The 17637-nt window shown below is 43.0% G+C and overlaps 1 protein-coding gene across 2 annotated transcripts in view; it reads right to left on the bottom strand.

Annotated features, from left to right (window-relative positions):
* HORMAD2 (HORMA domain containing 2) overlaps positions 1-17637 on the bottom strand; it is a 68527-nt gene that overhangs the window by 27397 nt on the left and 23493 nt on the right. Inside the window, exons 8-10 of one of the 2 annotated variants that reach the window (XM_060401309.1) lie at positions 10124-10191; positions 7032-7183; positions 6601-6854 (exon numbers count right to left, since the gene is read on the bottom strand). In XM_060401309.1, the coding sequence (XP_060257292.1) occupies positions 6601-6854; positions 7032-7183; positions 10124-10191 (474 nt within the window). Of the gene's footprint in view, positions 1-1741; positions 6855-7031; positions 7184-10123; positions 10192-17637 lie in introns of those variants that run through there. The other variant, XM_027980288.3, reaches the window with a different exon arrangement.

The following is a 17637-nucleotide window of genomic DNA, read 5'->3' as shown; positions in this document are numbered from 1 at the left end:
ACTTAAATCCAATGTGTTAGCACAAAAGGTAAGAAATGGCCTTCACACAGGGAAAAAAATGCATTCAGGTAAGCCATATATTGTTATGTGTATTCTTTTGTGGAATTCATCAATAAGAAAAAGCAACCCCTTCTAAGGGAACAAAGACTCATAAGGAGCTCACAAAATTAGAAAATTACCGCCTGTGGATCCCCACTTAAAAATTGATAAAAATACAAATTCCCAAAGAGCTTTCTTTTTAAAATTATTTAGTTTTGGCTGTGCTGGGTCTTCACTGCTGCTGGGGCTTTTCTCACGCTGAGGCGAGTGGGGGCTTCTCTCTGGTTGCGGTGCACAGACTTCTCACTGCGGTGACGTCTCTTGTTGCAGAGCACAGGTTCTAGAGTGGGCTCAGTAGCCGCGGTATGCGGGCTCAGTAGTTGCGTCTCCTGGGCTCTAGGGCACAGGTTCAGTAGTCGTGGCACACGGGTTTAGCTGCTCCACGGCATGTGGAATCTTCCCTGACCAGGGATGGGGCCCATGTATCCTGCATTGGCAGATGGATTCTTTACCACTGAGCCACCAGTGTTAGTCACTCAGTCAGGTCTGACTCTTTTAAACCCCATGGACTGTAGCCCACCAGGCTTCTTTGTCCATGGGAGTCTCCAGGCAAGACTACTGGAATGGGTTGCCATTCCCTTCCCAGGAATTGAACCAGGTCTCAGGCAGATTCTTTACCATCTGAGTCACCAGGGAAGCCCCCCAAAAGCTTTCAGTTCAGTTCAGCTCAGTCACTCAGTCGTGTCCGACTCTTTGCGACCCCATGAATCACAGCACGCCAGGCCTCCCTGTCCATCACCAACTCCCGGAGTTCACTCAGACTCACGTCCATCGAGTCCATGATGCCATCCAGCCATCTCATCCTCGGTCGTCCCCTTCTCCTGCCCCCAATCCCTCCCAGCATCACAGTCTTTTCCAATGACTCAGCTCTTCGCATGAGGTGGCCAAAGTACTGGAGCTTCACCTTTAGCATCATTCCTTCCAAAGAAATCCCAGGGCTGATCTCCTTCAGAATGGACTGGCTGGATCTCCTTGCAGTCCAAGGGACTCTCAAGAGTCTTCTCCAACACCACAGTTCAAAAGCATCAATTCTTCAGCACTCAGCCTTCTTCACAGTCCAACTCTCACATCCATACATGACCACAGGAAAAGCCATAGCCTTGACTAGATGGACCTTAGTCGGCAAAGTAATGTCTCTGCTTTTCAAAATGCTGTCTAGGTTGGTCATAACTTTTCTTCCAAGGAGTAAGCATCTTTTAATTTCATGGCTGCAGTCACCATCAGCAGTGATTTTGGAGCCCCCCAAAATAAAGTCTGCCACTGTTTCCACTGTTTCCCCATCTATTTCCCATGAAGTGATGGGACCAGATGCCATGATCTTCGTTTTTTTTAATGTTGAGCTTTAAGCCAACATTTTCCCTCTCCACTTTCACTTTCATCAAGAGGCTTTTGAGTTCCTCTTCACTTTCTGCCATAAGGGTGGTGTCATCTGCATATCTGAGGTTATTGATATTTCTCTTGGCAATCTTGATTCCAGCTTGTGCTTCTTCCAGCCCAGAGTTTCTCATGATGTACTCTGCATATAAGTTAAATAAGCAGGGTGACAATATACAGCAATGATGCTAAAGCTGAAACTCCAGTACTTTGGCCACCTCATGCGAAGAGCTGACTCATTGGAAAAGACTCTGATGCTGGGAGGGATTGGGGGCAGGAGAAGAAGGGGACGACAGAGGATGAGATGGCTGGATGGCATCACTGACTCGATGGATGTTGAGTCTGAGTGAACTCCAGGAGTTGGTGATGGACAGGGAGGCCTGGCGTGCTGTGATTCGCAAAGAGTCGGACATGACTGAGCGACTGAACTGAACTGAACTGAACTGAAGGCCCACTTGACTTCACATTCCAGGATGTCTGGCTCTAGGTGAGTGATGACACCATCGTGATTATCTTGGTCGTGAAGATCTTTTTGGAGAAGGGAATGGCAAACCACTTCAGTATTCTTGCCTTGAGAACCCCATGAACAGTATGAAAAGGCAAAATGATAGGATACTGAAAAAGGAACTCCCCAGGTCAGTGGGTGCCCAATATGCTACTGGAGATCAGTGAAGAAATAACTCCAGAAAGAATGAAGGGATGGAGCCAAAGCAAAAACAATACCCAGCTGTGGATGTGACTGGTGACAGAAGCAAGGTCTGATGCTGTAAAGAGCAATATTGCATAGGAACCTGGAATGTCAGGTCCATGAACCAAGGCAAATTGGAAGTGGTCAAACAGGAGATGGCAAGAGTGAACGTTGACATTCTAGGAATCAGCGAACTAAAATGGACTGGAATGGGTGAATTTAACTCAGATGACCATTATATCTACTACTGCGGGCAGGAATCCCTTAGAAGAAATGGAGTAGCCATCATGGTCAACAAAAGAGTCCAAAATGCAGTACTTGGATGCAATCTCAAAAACGACAGAATGATCTCTGTTCGTTTCCAAGGCAAACCATTCAATATCACAGTAATCCAAGTCTATGCCCTGACCAGTAACGCTGAAGAAGCTGAAGTTGAATGGTTCTATGAAGACCTACAAGATCTTTTAGAACTAACACCCCCAAAAGATATCCTTTTCATTATAGGGGACTGGAATGCAAAAGTAGGAAGTCAAGAAACACCTGGAGTAACAGGCAAATTTGGCCTTGGAATACGGAATGAAGCAGGGCAAAGATTAATAGAGTTTTGCCAAGAGAACGCACTGGTCATAGCAAACACCCTCTTCCCAAAAGCTTTAATGGCTTAATAAACTAAGAACATCAGTCTCTACAATTGACATGGTACAACATTAGCTGGCCATCTTTTTATAGCTGTCTGGATGTGTTAGTAATTACTAGAGTCATTTAAGAAGCCTGGGTTAACTACCTGTATTAGAAAGAAGTACTTTTCCCTCAGGATTTAAACTTAGCATAAAAATTTTTTTAAATTCTATATCCACAGGTTATTGTCACCATATAGATGAGTTCTTTGAAGAAGAAGCTTATCCAAGAGTCTCTTTCTAGGGTACATGACTATTGCTATCTATGCAGCTGACCGCAACAGAGAAAACAGGCCCCGCCTCACGGAGTACTGTGAGGAGACAGACGCTGTGTTGTGGGCCTTACTACCTAAGGCCTAAAGCTCAAAACACCCTATGAGGAAGGAAGACCTGTCCTGAAGATGTGGCCAAAGTAGATGAAATGATAAGGACACATTAGAATAGGATTTTTCAGACAGTGCTACATAAACCTGTTTTGTCCTGGGATTCCTTGGTCTCTTTACTTGGGTTCTGTGTCCTGTTTCTGAAGTGGAGTTTGGTTTTACGAGTTCTTATCATTTAAGAATTTTTAAATTTCAAGTTTGTCTCTTTTCATGATTTCTGGTCCATGACCAAATTATGGTCTGAAGTATTTCAGATACAAAACAGAAATGGTAACCAAAAGGATGTGTGAAGTGAGAAGAAAATAGGAGCTGAACACATTCCTGGTCAGGCTGTTTGGTAAAGATTCAACGCAATACAAAGATAAGGACCTGGCAGGAGGGAGAGCATGTTTGCTTAGAAGCTGAAATTCCATTTGATGCTGAATTTGAGGTATTCATATAATAAATATGTCTACATATTGATGGAGAGGTCAGTTTGGAATAGAGAGACAAAACCAGAGAAATAGAAGAAGACAAAGATGAAAGCCAAACATGAGCAAGATAGAAAAACAGAGCCACAGAAGAGACCAGCACAACCAAAAGATGACCGTGAAGAAAGAAGTAAAAACGCACTGATTTGGGCCAGTGTAACCCAAGAAAAACAAATGAGGCACAAATAAATACCAGATATAAAAATAGGGAAATAACTACAGAGCAGAAGTGATTTTTAAAATTATTAGACCTCCATGAATAGTATCATACCAAAATATGAATACTTGAAGACAGGAGAGAGAAAGGTGAGTTATTTCTATTTTTTGTGTGATGTTATTCATGGAGGTATCTTGTAATTTTAAAATTCACCTCTGTTTCTGTAGCTATTTCTCCTTGTTAGAGGAAAAATATAGAGTACATCTCTGTAAAATTTAGAGGGAAAAAAATTTTTAAATAAAAACTGCCAAAGATAGCTGAAAAGACTGATAAGTTGAACTATGCTAAAATTAATATTCTGTTCATCACAACATACCATTAAGAGAGTAAAAAGGCAACTCATAAAGTTGAAGAGATATTCACAATACATGTATCTGACTAAGGACTTCTGTAGAATATATATTCAGAACTCCTACAAATTCATAAGAATGAAAGACAAAACCAACAGAACCCAATAGGAAGATGACAAGAGACTTAAAAAGAAACTTCACAAAAGAGGACATCCAACATGGCCAAGAAACATATGAAAAGGTGCTCATCTTCCTTAGTCATCAGGAAACTGCAAATTAAAACCACAGTGACATACCACTACACACCCACCAGAATGGCTAAAATTAAAAAGATGGAAAATGCCAATGGTTGGTGAGGATGTGGAGCAACCAAAACCTGCTGATGGAAGTGTAAGTTGACACAAGCACTTTGGAAGTTGTTTTGTAGTGTCTATTAAAGCTACTCATATCCTGTGACCCAGCAATTCTACTCCTACCAGAAATGTGTATATTTTACTAAAAAACATGTTCAGAATACTTGAAGAAGTGAAAAAGTGTTTCACACTCCATGATTCCGCATCTATAAAATAAAAAGCAAGAGAAACTAATCTATTCTGATAGAAGCCAGGAGAGAGAGATTCCTGTTGAATAGAGCCATGACTGCAAAGCAGGACTGGGTTTTCTCAGAGTGCTGGTACTGCTGTGTTTCTTGATCTGGGTGCTGATTTCACATGTGTGTTCAGTAGGGCTGGAATAGGGTGAGGCAGGCAAGATACCTAGGGAGCTGTACTGAAGGTGGCACTCTCTCTTACCTCCCATCCCAGTGCTTGGGTTCAGTTGGTGAATATTTATTGAGCTGTATCATTATGATATATGGGCTTCCCTGGTGGTACCAGTGGTAAAGAATGTGTCTGCCAATGCAGGAGACATAAAGAAATGCAGGTTTGATCTCTGGGTCGGGAAGATCCCCTGGAGGAGGGCACGGCAACCCACTCCAGTATTCTTGCCTGCAGAATCCCATGGACAGGGTAGCCTGGTGGGCTGGAGTCCGTGGGGTTGCAAAGAGTCAGATACGACCGAGCACGTGTGCAAGATATATATTATGATGTACGTTGTTTTCTGTGTGCGTATTATACTTGGGTTCGAAAACGTAAAAGGAGTCTGATCTACCTTACCCCACAAATAAAAATTAACTCCAAGTGGAATAAAAATTTAACTGTAAAAAGAAAAACCTTAAACTTTTATAACAAATTAAAGGAAAGTATCATAAATGACCTCAGATAAGGAAGGATTTCTTAATATCCAAAAGCACCTGTTACAGGAAAAGTTTGACTATATTAAAATTAAGAACGTCTCTTTAGCAAAAAGGAGCTTAAAGAAAGTGAAGAGATAAGCCACAAACCTAAAAAAAATACTGTAACATAAATAATGGAAACAAGTTATTATTTAGGATATATATTTTTTAAATCAATGAGGAAAAGATAAATAACCCAGTAGAAAAATGCATGAAAGTCTTGAATAGTTACTTTATATACATAAAAAACCACAACAGCAATATGCATGAAAAGATGCTTAAACTCATTAATAATCAGGGAAATGCAAATTAAAATCAAATCATGAGGCATTACCATTTACACCCAGCAGTTAGGCAGAAACCATAAACGTGGGTAACACTAGGTGTTGCCAAGGATGGCAAGCACCCCCTCCACTGGTACCGGAGCACAGACCGGTACGGCTATTTTGGAAAACAGTTTTTCCAAAGGAAAAGGAAGCTGAAAACGTGCCAGCCCTAGGACTCTTTGGAATAGTCCTCAGAGACACTCTTGCATATGTGTACAAGGAGGTGTATACATGAACGTTTATAACAATTACAAAGAGAAAGAATGTCTATCAAGAGTAGAACATTCTACGGCAGTGAAATGAATGCACTCTAACGTAGGGTTATCCATAACACTTGCACCCTGGCCATCAAGAACTTAATTATACTTCCAGTGAGTATGAATAAACACTTAGAATATTTTCAAATGTTTAATATGCTCTTTTAAGTTAAAGAAAATCCCAAATTTCCCAACTTCATGGGTACCTTTTGTAAAAAGAAGTATATTATTGGGTTGGCCAGAAAGTTGGTTTGGGTTTTGTATAAGGTGCTATGGAAAAACCCAAACAAAATCTTTGGCCAACCCAACAGAAGGTCTATTTCCCCCTCCTAGCCATGGACAGTTTCATTTAACAAAGCCTATTTCCTTCTTGAAGATAGTGCTTTTTCAGAATAAAGACTCGAGGTCAGGGTCTAGTTTTGTTTTCCTTTTTATACCCAGCACACTCCGCTGGATGGTCATGCTGTGATATGAGCTGTGCGGGAGCTGAAGCGCGTCAGCTGGGTTTAGCCGAAGCAGTAGAGGGGCGCTGCGGCTTTGCCTTACGTCAGGGTTGCGTTCCTCCTCTTCCTCATCGCAGTCGAGGCCCTGGTGGGCGATCTCGGTCGTGTCGCTCTCCTGGAAGAGGCTGCTCTGCAGATCAGACACTCGGGTGGCTTCGGCTGTGACTTTTACTTTCATGCTGTGAAAGCCAGTGGAGACCATTCCCACTTGAAGGTTTACGGGCTCCCCTTCGAACAGCAGGAAGTGCGAGCTTACTCCTTCTTTAAAGCCAGGGGGCTGGTAATCGTTTGGGGTCACTGCAAAATGGAGAGGGCAGAAAACCAAGAAAACTGTGAGTCTCGGGAGAGCAAGCCAGGTTAGCCTTTCATGTGTAACAACAGCCGTCTCTTTCAAAGGCTTGCCAAAATCCTTCTGTGTATCCAAAATACTACTTCAGCACTAAAGAGGGGATCTGACTAGAGGTCTCCACCTACCTGCATTGTAGTAGTGGAGAGTCATAGTCAGTATAACATCGTTAGGAAGGGGTCCAAGGTTCTGCATCAGCGTGTACAGTTTACGGATCAGCAGAACACTGGCTTTCTTAATATCTTCACTGTTTGTCCCACTTTCGAAGCTTGTGTTACTGCTATAACCACATAAGAAAACAGCACACTTTTCAATCACATATAATATTGAAAATCTATTTCAAAAAGAACAAAAATTTTTACTGTATGAGCAGATAAATATAAACTAAACGCAGGACACTCTTGAGACTATTTTAGAATGTAAATTAAAGGAGTTATTGTACTTTTTGCAATGAATGTTCAAAGGGGTTCTTAAGTAGCAAGTTCCCTTAAGGCATTTTAAATGTGACCTCATTTTTTAAAAATTTCATTTATAAATGACCGCATAATTTAATACTGAGAACAATGGACTTGACATTTAATATTGGCTCTGTTGCTAACTAGCTGAATGACTCCGGTCAAGTCACTTAAACACACCAGGTCAGTTAACTCCATTGTGAGATAAGCTTACACATGTTTCTATATCTCTCCAAATTAAATCAGTCATCATCTCTGGCCTTTGGACCATCTGGGCATCTCTCAGAGGCATCCCCTTCTCACTCTTGCATGGATTATCACCATGACTGACTATTCTTCCTGTTTTCCTTCTTGTTCACACTGCAAAACATTCTCCACAGCACTCCTAATACATATTCCTAAAAGGAAAATCCGCTCACATCACTCTCTTAAGCTTCTTATATTGTATCCATTACTTTTCAGTGAAATTCGAGAACAGTGTGTGTGCAATGGCCTTTCACCAGCCACACCCGCGCCTCCACCGTCATCTGTAACTAGTCCCTGACTCCTTCCTACTCCTATGCATTTGTGTATGCTGTTCACTCTGCTCACACTGAGCTTTCCCACTTGTCTCCCTGACACTCACGTGTCATCTCTTCAGGAGGTCTTCTCTGGCCGTGCCCACCCCGCACCCCCATGTATAACCGTACGTGCCCTCTAGACTGAGTGGCTGTATTTTTCATCTCCACAGTACTAAGTTTGGTGCCCAACCCCGGTAAGTACTCAATAAACATTTGTTTTATTGAATGAATGAACAAATTGGGCTAAATTACCTTCCAACTCTAAACATTTTTTATTTCTCTCCAAAAATTTCCCCCGATTAGTCTCACATTTGAGTAGTTTCCAGGAAGGACTATGACTGCAATATATTTGTACAATGCCTTCCACGTAGTAAGTACGCAATACTGAAAAATAATCCTTAGTAATTGAACTACTAGAGGTAGTGTGAATTCATAAAACAAACATTATTAAGTAAACACATTTGCTCCTTTTTCAGTTTTGAACAACTTAAAGTTTTGTCTGCCAGGATCTAGCCAGTTTGAAATAAGTAACCAGAGGGAAGGGTGATAGCCATGAAGTCCATGGGCTCCTCCAGTATACATCACAGTCATGAAACCGTGTCATGTAAAATCATATTCAAGGCTTCCTTGTACTGTTTTTTAAAAGGAAAATCATCTTTACTATGTAAGAGGTGATAAGGTAATTGTGTATAAACAGTCACCCAAACCAAGGCCCAGCTTGGGTCTAGTATGCATTACCTTCTCTTCCCCTGAGTAGCAGAAAGATTTGGCCATTCCTGTTATACTGCTCACCTCTAGAAATATGCGCCTTCACGACAAGAGAGACTAACCTGGTTGTCAGTGGCACTTAGGTCTGAATTTTAGAGAGCAGGAGGCAGCTGCTTCATGTAAGAGAACAGACATGGAAGCTCTGAGCACTGTGCGGCAGCATACAGATGGCAGCTGAGGATGTTAGTGCCTTGGTTCTCATTTCTAGAACCTACTTCCTCTTCACAGCCTAGTGCTGTCTGGAGAGTTTACAAGGGAGAAGATTGTAAGGGTATGAATCTTGGAGAGAAGCTGTAAAGCTTGTAGTGAGTGATGAGAGAACTCATCGTACGGAAAACTGAGACTGAGGCCACATTTCTCTTCAGAGTCTTTCCTTTCAGAGAGACTCCTGCCTCTGAGGTGGAGCTCTCTGCCACCCAGGACTTTCCTCCATCCTCCACCCGCCCCGCTTCTACCCCATCTCATTAGGGATACTCAGCTCTATCTGAATCCAAAAGCTGGGAGGGGAATAAAACATCTCCATACGAGCTGAGGACCTTCTGAAGCGACTGTCCTTGTCCTTGCTGTTCAATCCACTAGTGTATGTAAAACTTAAAAATTTAGGCTTGACAGGAAAACGCAGTGCTCTCCAGTCTTTTCCATACAAGGATACAATATAGATGGTTATATTCGTATGGCATACGGGGGTAAGCAGATGAGAATATTTGTGTCTACAGGTAAATAGAGCAGGGGCTTCGCCTATCCCAGTCCCCATCTGGCTGTTCTGAGGGTAGAAAGGATCGCTTTCTTGGCATAGCAATTCAGAAGCTTCGGGTTAGTGGTTAGATAGAGCCTCACAGAGTTCTTCAATGAACACCACATGCATAGCCCCATCAATATAATTTCTACTGCTGTGCTACCCACCAGCCACCATAAAGACCACCACCATCACCACCGTGACCACTTGGTACCGTGTACCGTGTGCTTCTTACCTGCCAGGGACGGGAAAAGCTTTACCTGTGCATTATAATTTAACAAGCACAGCAACCACATGAAGTAGATATTATTAATTCTACAGTGTGGATGAGAATGCTAACATCTGGGGAGGCTGAATATTCTGTCCAAAATTATATGACCAGAAATGTCAGAGCTGGGGATCCAAGCTAGATCTTTCTGCCTTAAGAATTAGGACTCTTGACCACTAAACTTAACTGCCTTTAGACCTACTAATATCACCTACAAGAAGAGGGAAAGAAGCAAAGGAAGCCTCTTCTCCCACCACCTTCATCCACGGATTTCAGAAATTTAAACAATTATTACATTCCCTTTTTATAATAGCAAGTTTTTTGTAAGATTATTGGGGAGGTTACAAGGAAGTATAAGGCCTATCTCTGGCTTCAAGAGGTATACGTCTACCTCAATCCTATGTATTTCTTATGTTCATTAAACAGATTCTACCTGTCAAAATCCATAGTGGCGCCTTCTTGTGTGTATTTGAATTTGAACTGGTATATCTCAGTCACTTTCTAGAAATATCAAAGGGAAGAAAGAAAGAAATTACTTTCAGAAACTCTGGATTTTCTTATCTAGTAACAGGAGTTACTTGCCAGGTGTTCCAGGTGTCTGCTTATCTAGCAACAGCATATACCTTCCTGTTTACCTTCTATACCTCCCACATACCTGTTTGTTTTATAGCATGACATTATTCAGGAGTGATAGCTCCAGATAAAAAGCTAACAGTTTTTCTCCTCCAAGCTAAAAATGAGTTAGATGGCATAGTCTATTGTTACTGCTTTAAAGCTGGAGAAACTAAAGTCCAGAGGCAAGTGTCTGACCTGGCTTTGGTCAGTAACAGTGGAACCAGCTAAGAAACCACTCATTCATGGAACAGTTATTTATTGAATGTCTACTTTGGGCCAGGCACTGGAGTCACTGTGGTGAACGTGACAGAAAAGGTCCCTGTTTTCCTGAGTACACAGACTGGAGGGAGAAATCAGTAAATAAGTAAACAAACAATTCCAGGTAGGAATAGTGCTGTGGACAATATGAAGCGCAGCCTGTGACAGGGGGCGGAAGGGCGAGGTGCTGACTGGGTTGGGAAGGGCCAAGGAAGCCCTCGCTAATGAGGTGGTGTTTGAGCTGAGCCTCCCTGACAAGGGTCAGTCCTGCGCAGATGTGGGGGAAGGCGGGGCACCCCAGGCAGAAGAAACAGCAAGGCTAACGCTCTACAGCAGGAAAGGAAGCCTCCTTCAGGATTACAGGGGAGGCCAAGTGGCCGATGATGAGTGAGCAGAGGGGAGGGTGTAGGAGATGAGGTTGTAGAGGAAGCTGTGGTGCCTTGTAACTAAGAGGCTTGGACTTTATTCCAAGTAAACAGGAAGTGAATGGTGAGTGGTATTAAGCATGGGAGTGATTTACATTTTTTTAAAGATCACCTTGGCTATTTTAGGAGTTGAGAGAAGTGGGAACCATGAGAGTAATTAAGATGGTAGTAATTCAGGGAAGACTACAATGGCAGCAGGTAAACTAGAAAATTCTGAAAAAGAACCAGAGTCTGTGGTATCAGATCTTTTTTTCTTTAACTTTCGTGATCTTGCACTAAAAACTAGAAACCACTGCTATCTGCTAGCTATAAACAGAGACAAACATAAATAAATAAGCTAGAAATAGAGAGGGACAGATTTCCTCATGAGAGATGTAGTCCATTTAAAATAAAATGATCACCTAGCAGCTGAAGCTAACATTTGACCCAGATACACACACAGTTGACTCTTGAACAACACAGGTTTGAAGCATGCAGCCCCACTTAAACATGGATTTTTTTTTCGATAGTAAATACTACAGCTGTATGTGATACGTGATTGTTGAATCCAGAGGATGCAGAACCAAGGATACAGAGGAACTCTGTGCAAGGAGGGCCTGCCATGAACTACGCATGGCCTTCCCCTGCATGGGGCCGACACCCCAACCCCTTCCTTGCTAGAGAGTCAACAGCAATCTATCCACAGAGCTGGAGAAGGCGCTGAAAACAGACAGGCAAAGGCTGTGAGTTTAAGTCAGAACACAAAAAGACTCTTCCTTCATCGTTTCAGTGTTTTGTTCCTTGACAGTGTGGGAATGGGAATGTTAGATTGATGAGGAAAAAATCACAACGTTCTTGTTCAGTTCATTCAGTCGCTCAGTTGTGTCTGACTCTTTGCGACCCCATGAATCGCAGCACGCCAGGCCTCCCTGTCCATCACCAACTCCCGGAGTTCACTCAGATTCACGTCCATCGAGTCCATGATGCCATCCAGCCATCTCATCCTCTGTCGTCCCCTTCTCCTCCTGCCCCCAATCCCTCCCAGCATCACAGTCTTTTCCAATGAGTCAACTCTTCGCATGAGGTGGCCAAAGTACTAGAGCTTCACCTTTAGCATCATTCCTTCCAAAGAAATCCCAGGGCTGATCTCCTTCAGAATGGACTGGTTGGATCTCTTTGCAGTCCAAGGGACTCTCCAGAGTCTTCTCCAACACCACAGTCCAAAAGCATCAATTCTTCAGCGCTCAGCCTTCTTCACAGTCCAAGTCTCACATCCATACATGACCACTGGAAAAACCATAGCCTTGACTAGACAGACCTTAGTCGGCAAGGTAATATCTCTGCTTTTGAATATGCTGTCTAGGTTGGTCATAACTTTGCTTCCAAGGAGTAAGCGTCTTTTAATTTCATGGCTGCAGTCACCATCTGCAGTGATTTTGGAGCCCCCCAAAATAAAGTCTGCCACTGTTTCCACTGTTTCCCCATCTACTTCCCATGAAGTGATGGGACCGGATGCCATGATCTTCATTTTCTGAATGTTGAGCTTTAAGCCAACTTTTTTGCTTTCCTCTTTCACTTTCATCAAGAGGCTTTTTATTCCTCTTCACTTTCTGCCATAAGGGTGGTGTCATCTGCATATCTGAGGTTATTGATATTTCTCCCGGCAATCTTGATTCTAGCTTGTGTTTCTTCCAGTCCAGTGTTTCTCATGATGTACTCTGCATATAAGTTAAATAAGCAGGGTGACAATATACAGCCTTGACGTACTCCTTTTCCTATTTGGAACCAGTCTGTTGTTCCATGTCCAGTTCTAACTGTTGCTCCCTGACCTGCATACAGATTTCTCAAGAGGCAGGTCAGGTGGTCTGGGATTCCCATCTCTTTCAGAATTTTCCACAGTTTATTGTGATCCACACAGTCAAAGGGTTTCACATAGTCAATAAAGCAGAAGTAGATGTTTTTCTGGAACTCTCTTGCTTTTTCCATGATCCAGCAGATGTTGGCAATTTGATCTCTGGTTCCTCTGCCTTTTCTAAAACCAGCTTGGACATCAGGGAGTTCACGGTTCATGTACTGCTGAAGCCTGGCTTGGAGAATTTTGAGCATTACTTTACTAGTGTGTGAGATGAGTGCAATTGTGCGGTAGTTTGAGCATTCTTTGGCATTGCCCTTCTTTGGAACTGGAATGAAAACTGACCTTTTCCAGTCCTATGGCCACTGCTGAGTTTTCCAAATTTGCTGGCATACTGAGTGCAGCACTTTGACAGCATCATCTTTCAGGATTTGAAATAGCTCAACTGGAATGCCATCACCTCCACTAGCTTTGTTCGTAGTGATGCTTTCTAAGGCCCACTTGACTTCACATTCCAAGATGTCTGGCTCTAGATTAGTGATCACATCATCATGATTATCTGGGTCATGAAGATCTTTTTTGTACAGTTCTTCTATGTATTCTTGCCACCTCTTCTTAATATCTTCTGCTTCTGTTAGGTCCAGACCATTTCTGTCCTTTATCGAGCCCATCTTTGCATGAAATGTTCCCTTGGTATCTCTAATATTCTTGAAGCGATCTCTAGTCTTTCCCATTCTGTTGTTTCCCTCTATTTCTTTGCATTGATCGCTGAAGGCTTTCTTATCTCTTCTTGCTATTCTTTGGAAGTCTGCATTCAGATGCTTATATCTTTCCTTTCCTCCTTTGCTTTTTGCTTCTTTTCTTTTCACAGCTATTTGTAAGGCCTCTTCAGACAGTCATTTTGCTTTTTTGCCTTTCTTTTCCATGGGGATGGTCTTGATCCCTGTCTCCTGTACAGTGTCACAAACCTCAGTCCGTAGTTCATCGGGCACTCTATCTATCAGATCTAGTCCCTTAAATCTATTTCTCACTTCCACTGTATAATCATAAGGGATGTGATTTAGGTCATACCTGAATGGTCTAGTGGTTTTCCCTACTTTCTTCAATTTGAGTCTGAATTTGGTAATAAGGAGTTCATGATCTGAGCCACAGTCAGCTCCTGGTCTTGTTTTTGTTGACTGTATAGAGCTTCTCCATCTTTGGCTGCAAAGAATATAATCAATCTGATTTCAGTGTTGACCATCTGGTGATGTCCATGTGTAGAGTCTTCTCTTGTGTTGTTGGAAGAGGGTGTTTGCTATGACCAGTGCATTTTCTTGGCAAAACTCTTTTAGTCTTTGCTCTGCTTCATTCCATACTCCAAGGCCAAATTTGCCTGTTACTCCAGGTGTTTCTTGACTTCCTACTTTAGCATTCCAGTCCCCTATAATGAAAAGGACATCTTTTTTGGGTGTTAGTTCTAAAAGATCTTGTAGGTCCTCATAAAACCGTTCAACTTCAGCTTCTTCAGCGTTACTGGTTAGGGCATAGACTTGGATTACTGTGATATTGAATGGTTTGCCTTGGAGACGAATAGAGATCATTCTATCGTTTTTGAGATTGCATCCAAGTACTGCATTTCAGACTCTTTTGTTGACCATGATGGCTACTCCATTTCTTCTGAGGGATTCCTGCCCGCAGTACTAGATATAATGGTCATCTGAGTTAAATTCACCCATTCCAGTCCATTTTAGTTCGCTGATTCCTAGAATGTCGACATTCACCCTTGCCATCTCTTGTTTGACCACTTCCAATTTGCCTTGATTCACGGACCTGACATTCCAGGTTCCAATGCAATATTGCTTTTTACAGCATTGGATCTTGTTTCTATCACCAGTCACATCCACAGCTGGGTATTGTTTTTGCTTTGGCTCCATCCCTTCATTCTTTCTGGGGTTATTTCTCCACTGACCTCCAGTAGCATATTGGGCACCTAATGACCTGGGGAGTTCCTCTTTGGTATCCTATCATTTTGCCTTTTCATACTGTTCATGGGGTTCTCAAGGCAAGAATACTGAAGTGGCTTGCCATTCCCTTCTCCAGTGGACGTTCTTGTTACCTGTTTCTATCTGATATTTGGTGTCCCATTAATCACAGTCAGCGGGTTCTGGGGATACTGGCTCATGCTGCTTACATTATTAAAAGACTAATTTGTAATGGAGTTAATTTTAAGAGAAAAAAAAATTTTCTAGCAAAACAATCTATGTGAGAAATTAAACCAAGATCAGAAGGCTGCTTCGAGAGTCCAGTAAGAGAGATGTATGACCGGAGGAGCCTACGGCAACAGGTTTCCTCCAGACAGGCTAGATACATAACACCCTTCTTCGTGGATGAGGGTGTAGTTGCCCTGTCAGGTAAACAATGCCTGTTTTTCCTGCCCGCCCATGTTTCCCAACCAGGTCTAGCTTTTTGATGCTCCAAGCTATCTTTTAATTGTACCAAGAGTAGATCCTGTAGTGGTTGATAAAAAATTGATACTTTCTCATTTGGTCTGTAGGGCAACTGATAGAAGAGGCATGTTTGTAATTGTTTTACACTGTGTGTGTTAGTTGTGTCTGATTCTTTTCGACCCCAGGGACTGCAGCCCATCAGGCTGCATGGAATTCTAGCTCCATGGAATTCTCCAGGCAAGAATACTAGAGTGTGTAGCCATTCCCTTCTCCAGGGGATCTTCCTGACCCAGGAATTGAACCCAGGTCTCCTGCATCACAGGCAGACTACTGTGAGCCACCAGGGAAGTCCAATTGTTTTACAGAAGATGCTCATCCTTAATAACTTCAATCTGTGTCTGATTGATCAAAGACGGTTTATTTACAGCAGGCACTAGTCTCTTCTTAACAGCTCATAAAACATTCTCCTGCTTTTCAGATTAACGTGTTGCCTAATAAAGATGAGCCTTTAAGTTGCTTACCAATGGTTTCTATTAATCATACTGAATGTATCCACATGGACCAGAACAACAGCAATATATACAGCCTTTCATTCTCCCTCCATGTTCCAACCCACTGGCAAGACTTCAGGCCTGTCTCCAAAGCGCATCCCCAGGCCATCTGGTTCTCTTCACCTCCATTCTCTTCACCCCATCCAAGCCAAGACCAGCTCTTTCCATCTGATCTGCTTGCTTCCAAACTATTCCTCCTCCTCCAAATTCATTCTCTGTTCTATGGCCAAAAAGAGTTTGGAAAATGCAAATCAGACCGTGTTGCTCCTTTGTTAATGGTTTCCCACTGCCCTCAGGATAAAATCCGGTTTACTTTGGTCCACTGGCCTGACTCATCTGTGCCCTGCCAACCTCTCTGACCTTCTCTCTTGCCTCTTCCTTCCTCCCCACTCACCCAGCTCCAGGTCCAGGGCAGCCTCTCTGTCCATGAACATACAAGATGCCTTCCTGCCTTCAGGCCTCCACACAACTGCCCTCTGGGGTATGTTGTCTCCAGTTGATGATAGTCATCATGCAACTTGGGCACTTCCCTAAATGCTCTGCTGCTGCTAAGTCACATCAGTCGTGTCCAACTCTGCATGACCCCATAGACGGCAGCCCACCAGGCTCCCCCGTCCCTGGGATTCTCCAGGCAAGAGCACTGGAGTGGACCTACATCTGTTCATCTATACATAGCCAGACTGGGAGCAGGCACGACACCATTACAGATGAAGCTAGTGAGCAGCAGAGCTGGGATCTGACTCTGACATCTGCAGTGTTAACTCCTGTATTGTTATGCCAGTCCCATGCTGTTGCCTTTCACAAGCCTGCACAGGGCGGCTCTTCTGGCCACTGAGTCTCAGCTCAAACAGTGGCCCCTCAGGGAGACCTTCCAGGGACTGCTCTCCAATCTTTTTTCCTCCATTCCCACTTGGCACTCTCCAGCATACCATCTTCTTTTATTTTCATAGCTTTATGATGTATCTGAAACTGTTGCTAACTTTTGTTTACTTGTTTATTGTTTATCCTCCTTCATAAGCTTAATGTAAGCTTCCAGACAGCAGGGACCTTGTCTATCCCATTAATTCCTGTGTGTCAGACACATAAGTGGAACCTAATTAATACTTGGTGAATGAATAAATAGTCAGCCAGGATAGAGTTCACACTCAATTGGATTTCATCTTACAGAATTTAAAAAGTCTCCAAAAGTATATTGTGGCTAGAAACAGGGACCCTCTGTATTTCAGTTCCTGAAATGATCTATTAAAAGTGGAGTTGACCACCTCTAATAGTCCCAAAGAAAACCAGATGGCGAAATGGCAAGATCTGTGTTGTGGTGTCAGTTGGGTCCGACTCTGCAACTCCACGGACTGCAGCATGCCATGCTTTCCTGTCCTTCACCATCTCCTGGAGTTCGCTCACATTCATGTCCACTGAGTCGGTGATGCCATCCAACCATCTCGTCCTCTGTCACCCCCTTTTCCTCCTGCCCTCAATCCTTCCCAGCATCAGGGTCTGTTCCAACGAGCTGGCTCTTCACATCAGGTGGCCAGAGTATTGGAGCTTCAGATTAAGCATCAGTCATTCTAATGGATATTCAGGGTTGATTTCCTTTAAGATTGACTGGTTGGATCTCCGTGCAGTCCAAGGGACTCCCAAGAGCCTTCTCCAACACCACAATCTAAAGCATCAGTTCTTTGGCGCTCAGTCTTCTTTATGGTCCAACTCTCATATCCATACGTGACTACTGGAAAAACTATAGCTTTGACCAGACGGACCTTTGTTGGCAAAGTGGTGTCTCTGCTTTTTATACTCTCTAGGTTTGTCACAGCGTTTCTTCCAAGGAACAAGCGTCTTTT

The sequence above is a fragment of the Ovis aries genome, chromosome 17, assembly GCF_016772045.2.
Source record: "Ovis aries strain OAR_USU_Benz2616 breed Rambouillet chromosome 17, ARS-UI_Ramb_v3.0, whole genome shotgun sequence".
NCBI classification, from domain to species: domain Eukaryota; kingdom Metazoa; phylum Chordata; class Mammalia; order Artiodactyla; family Bovidae; genus Ovis; species Ovis aries.
The sequence above is the reverse complement of the archived record's forward strand: the minus strand, read 5'-3'. Positions and strand labels throughout refer to the sequence as shown.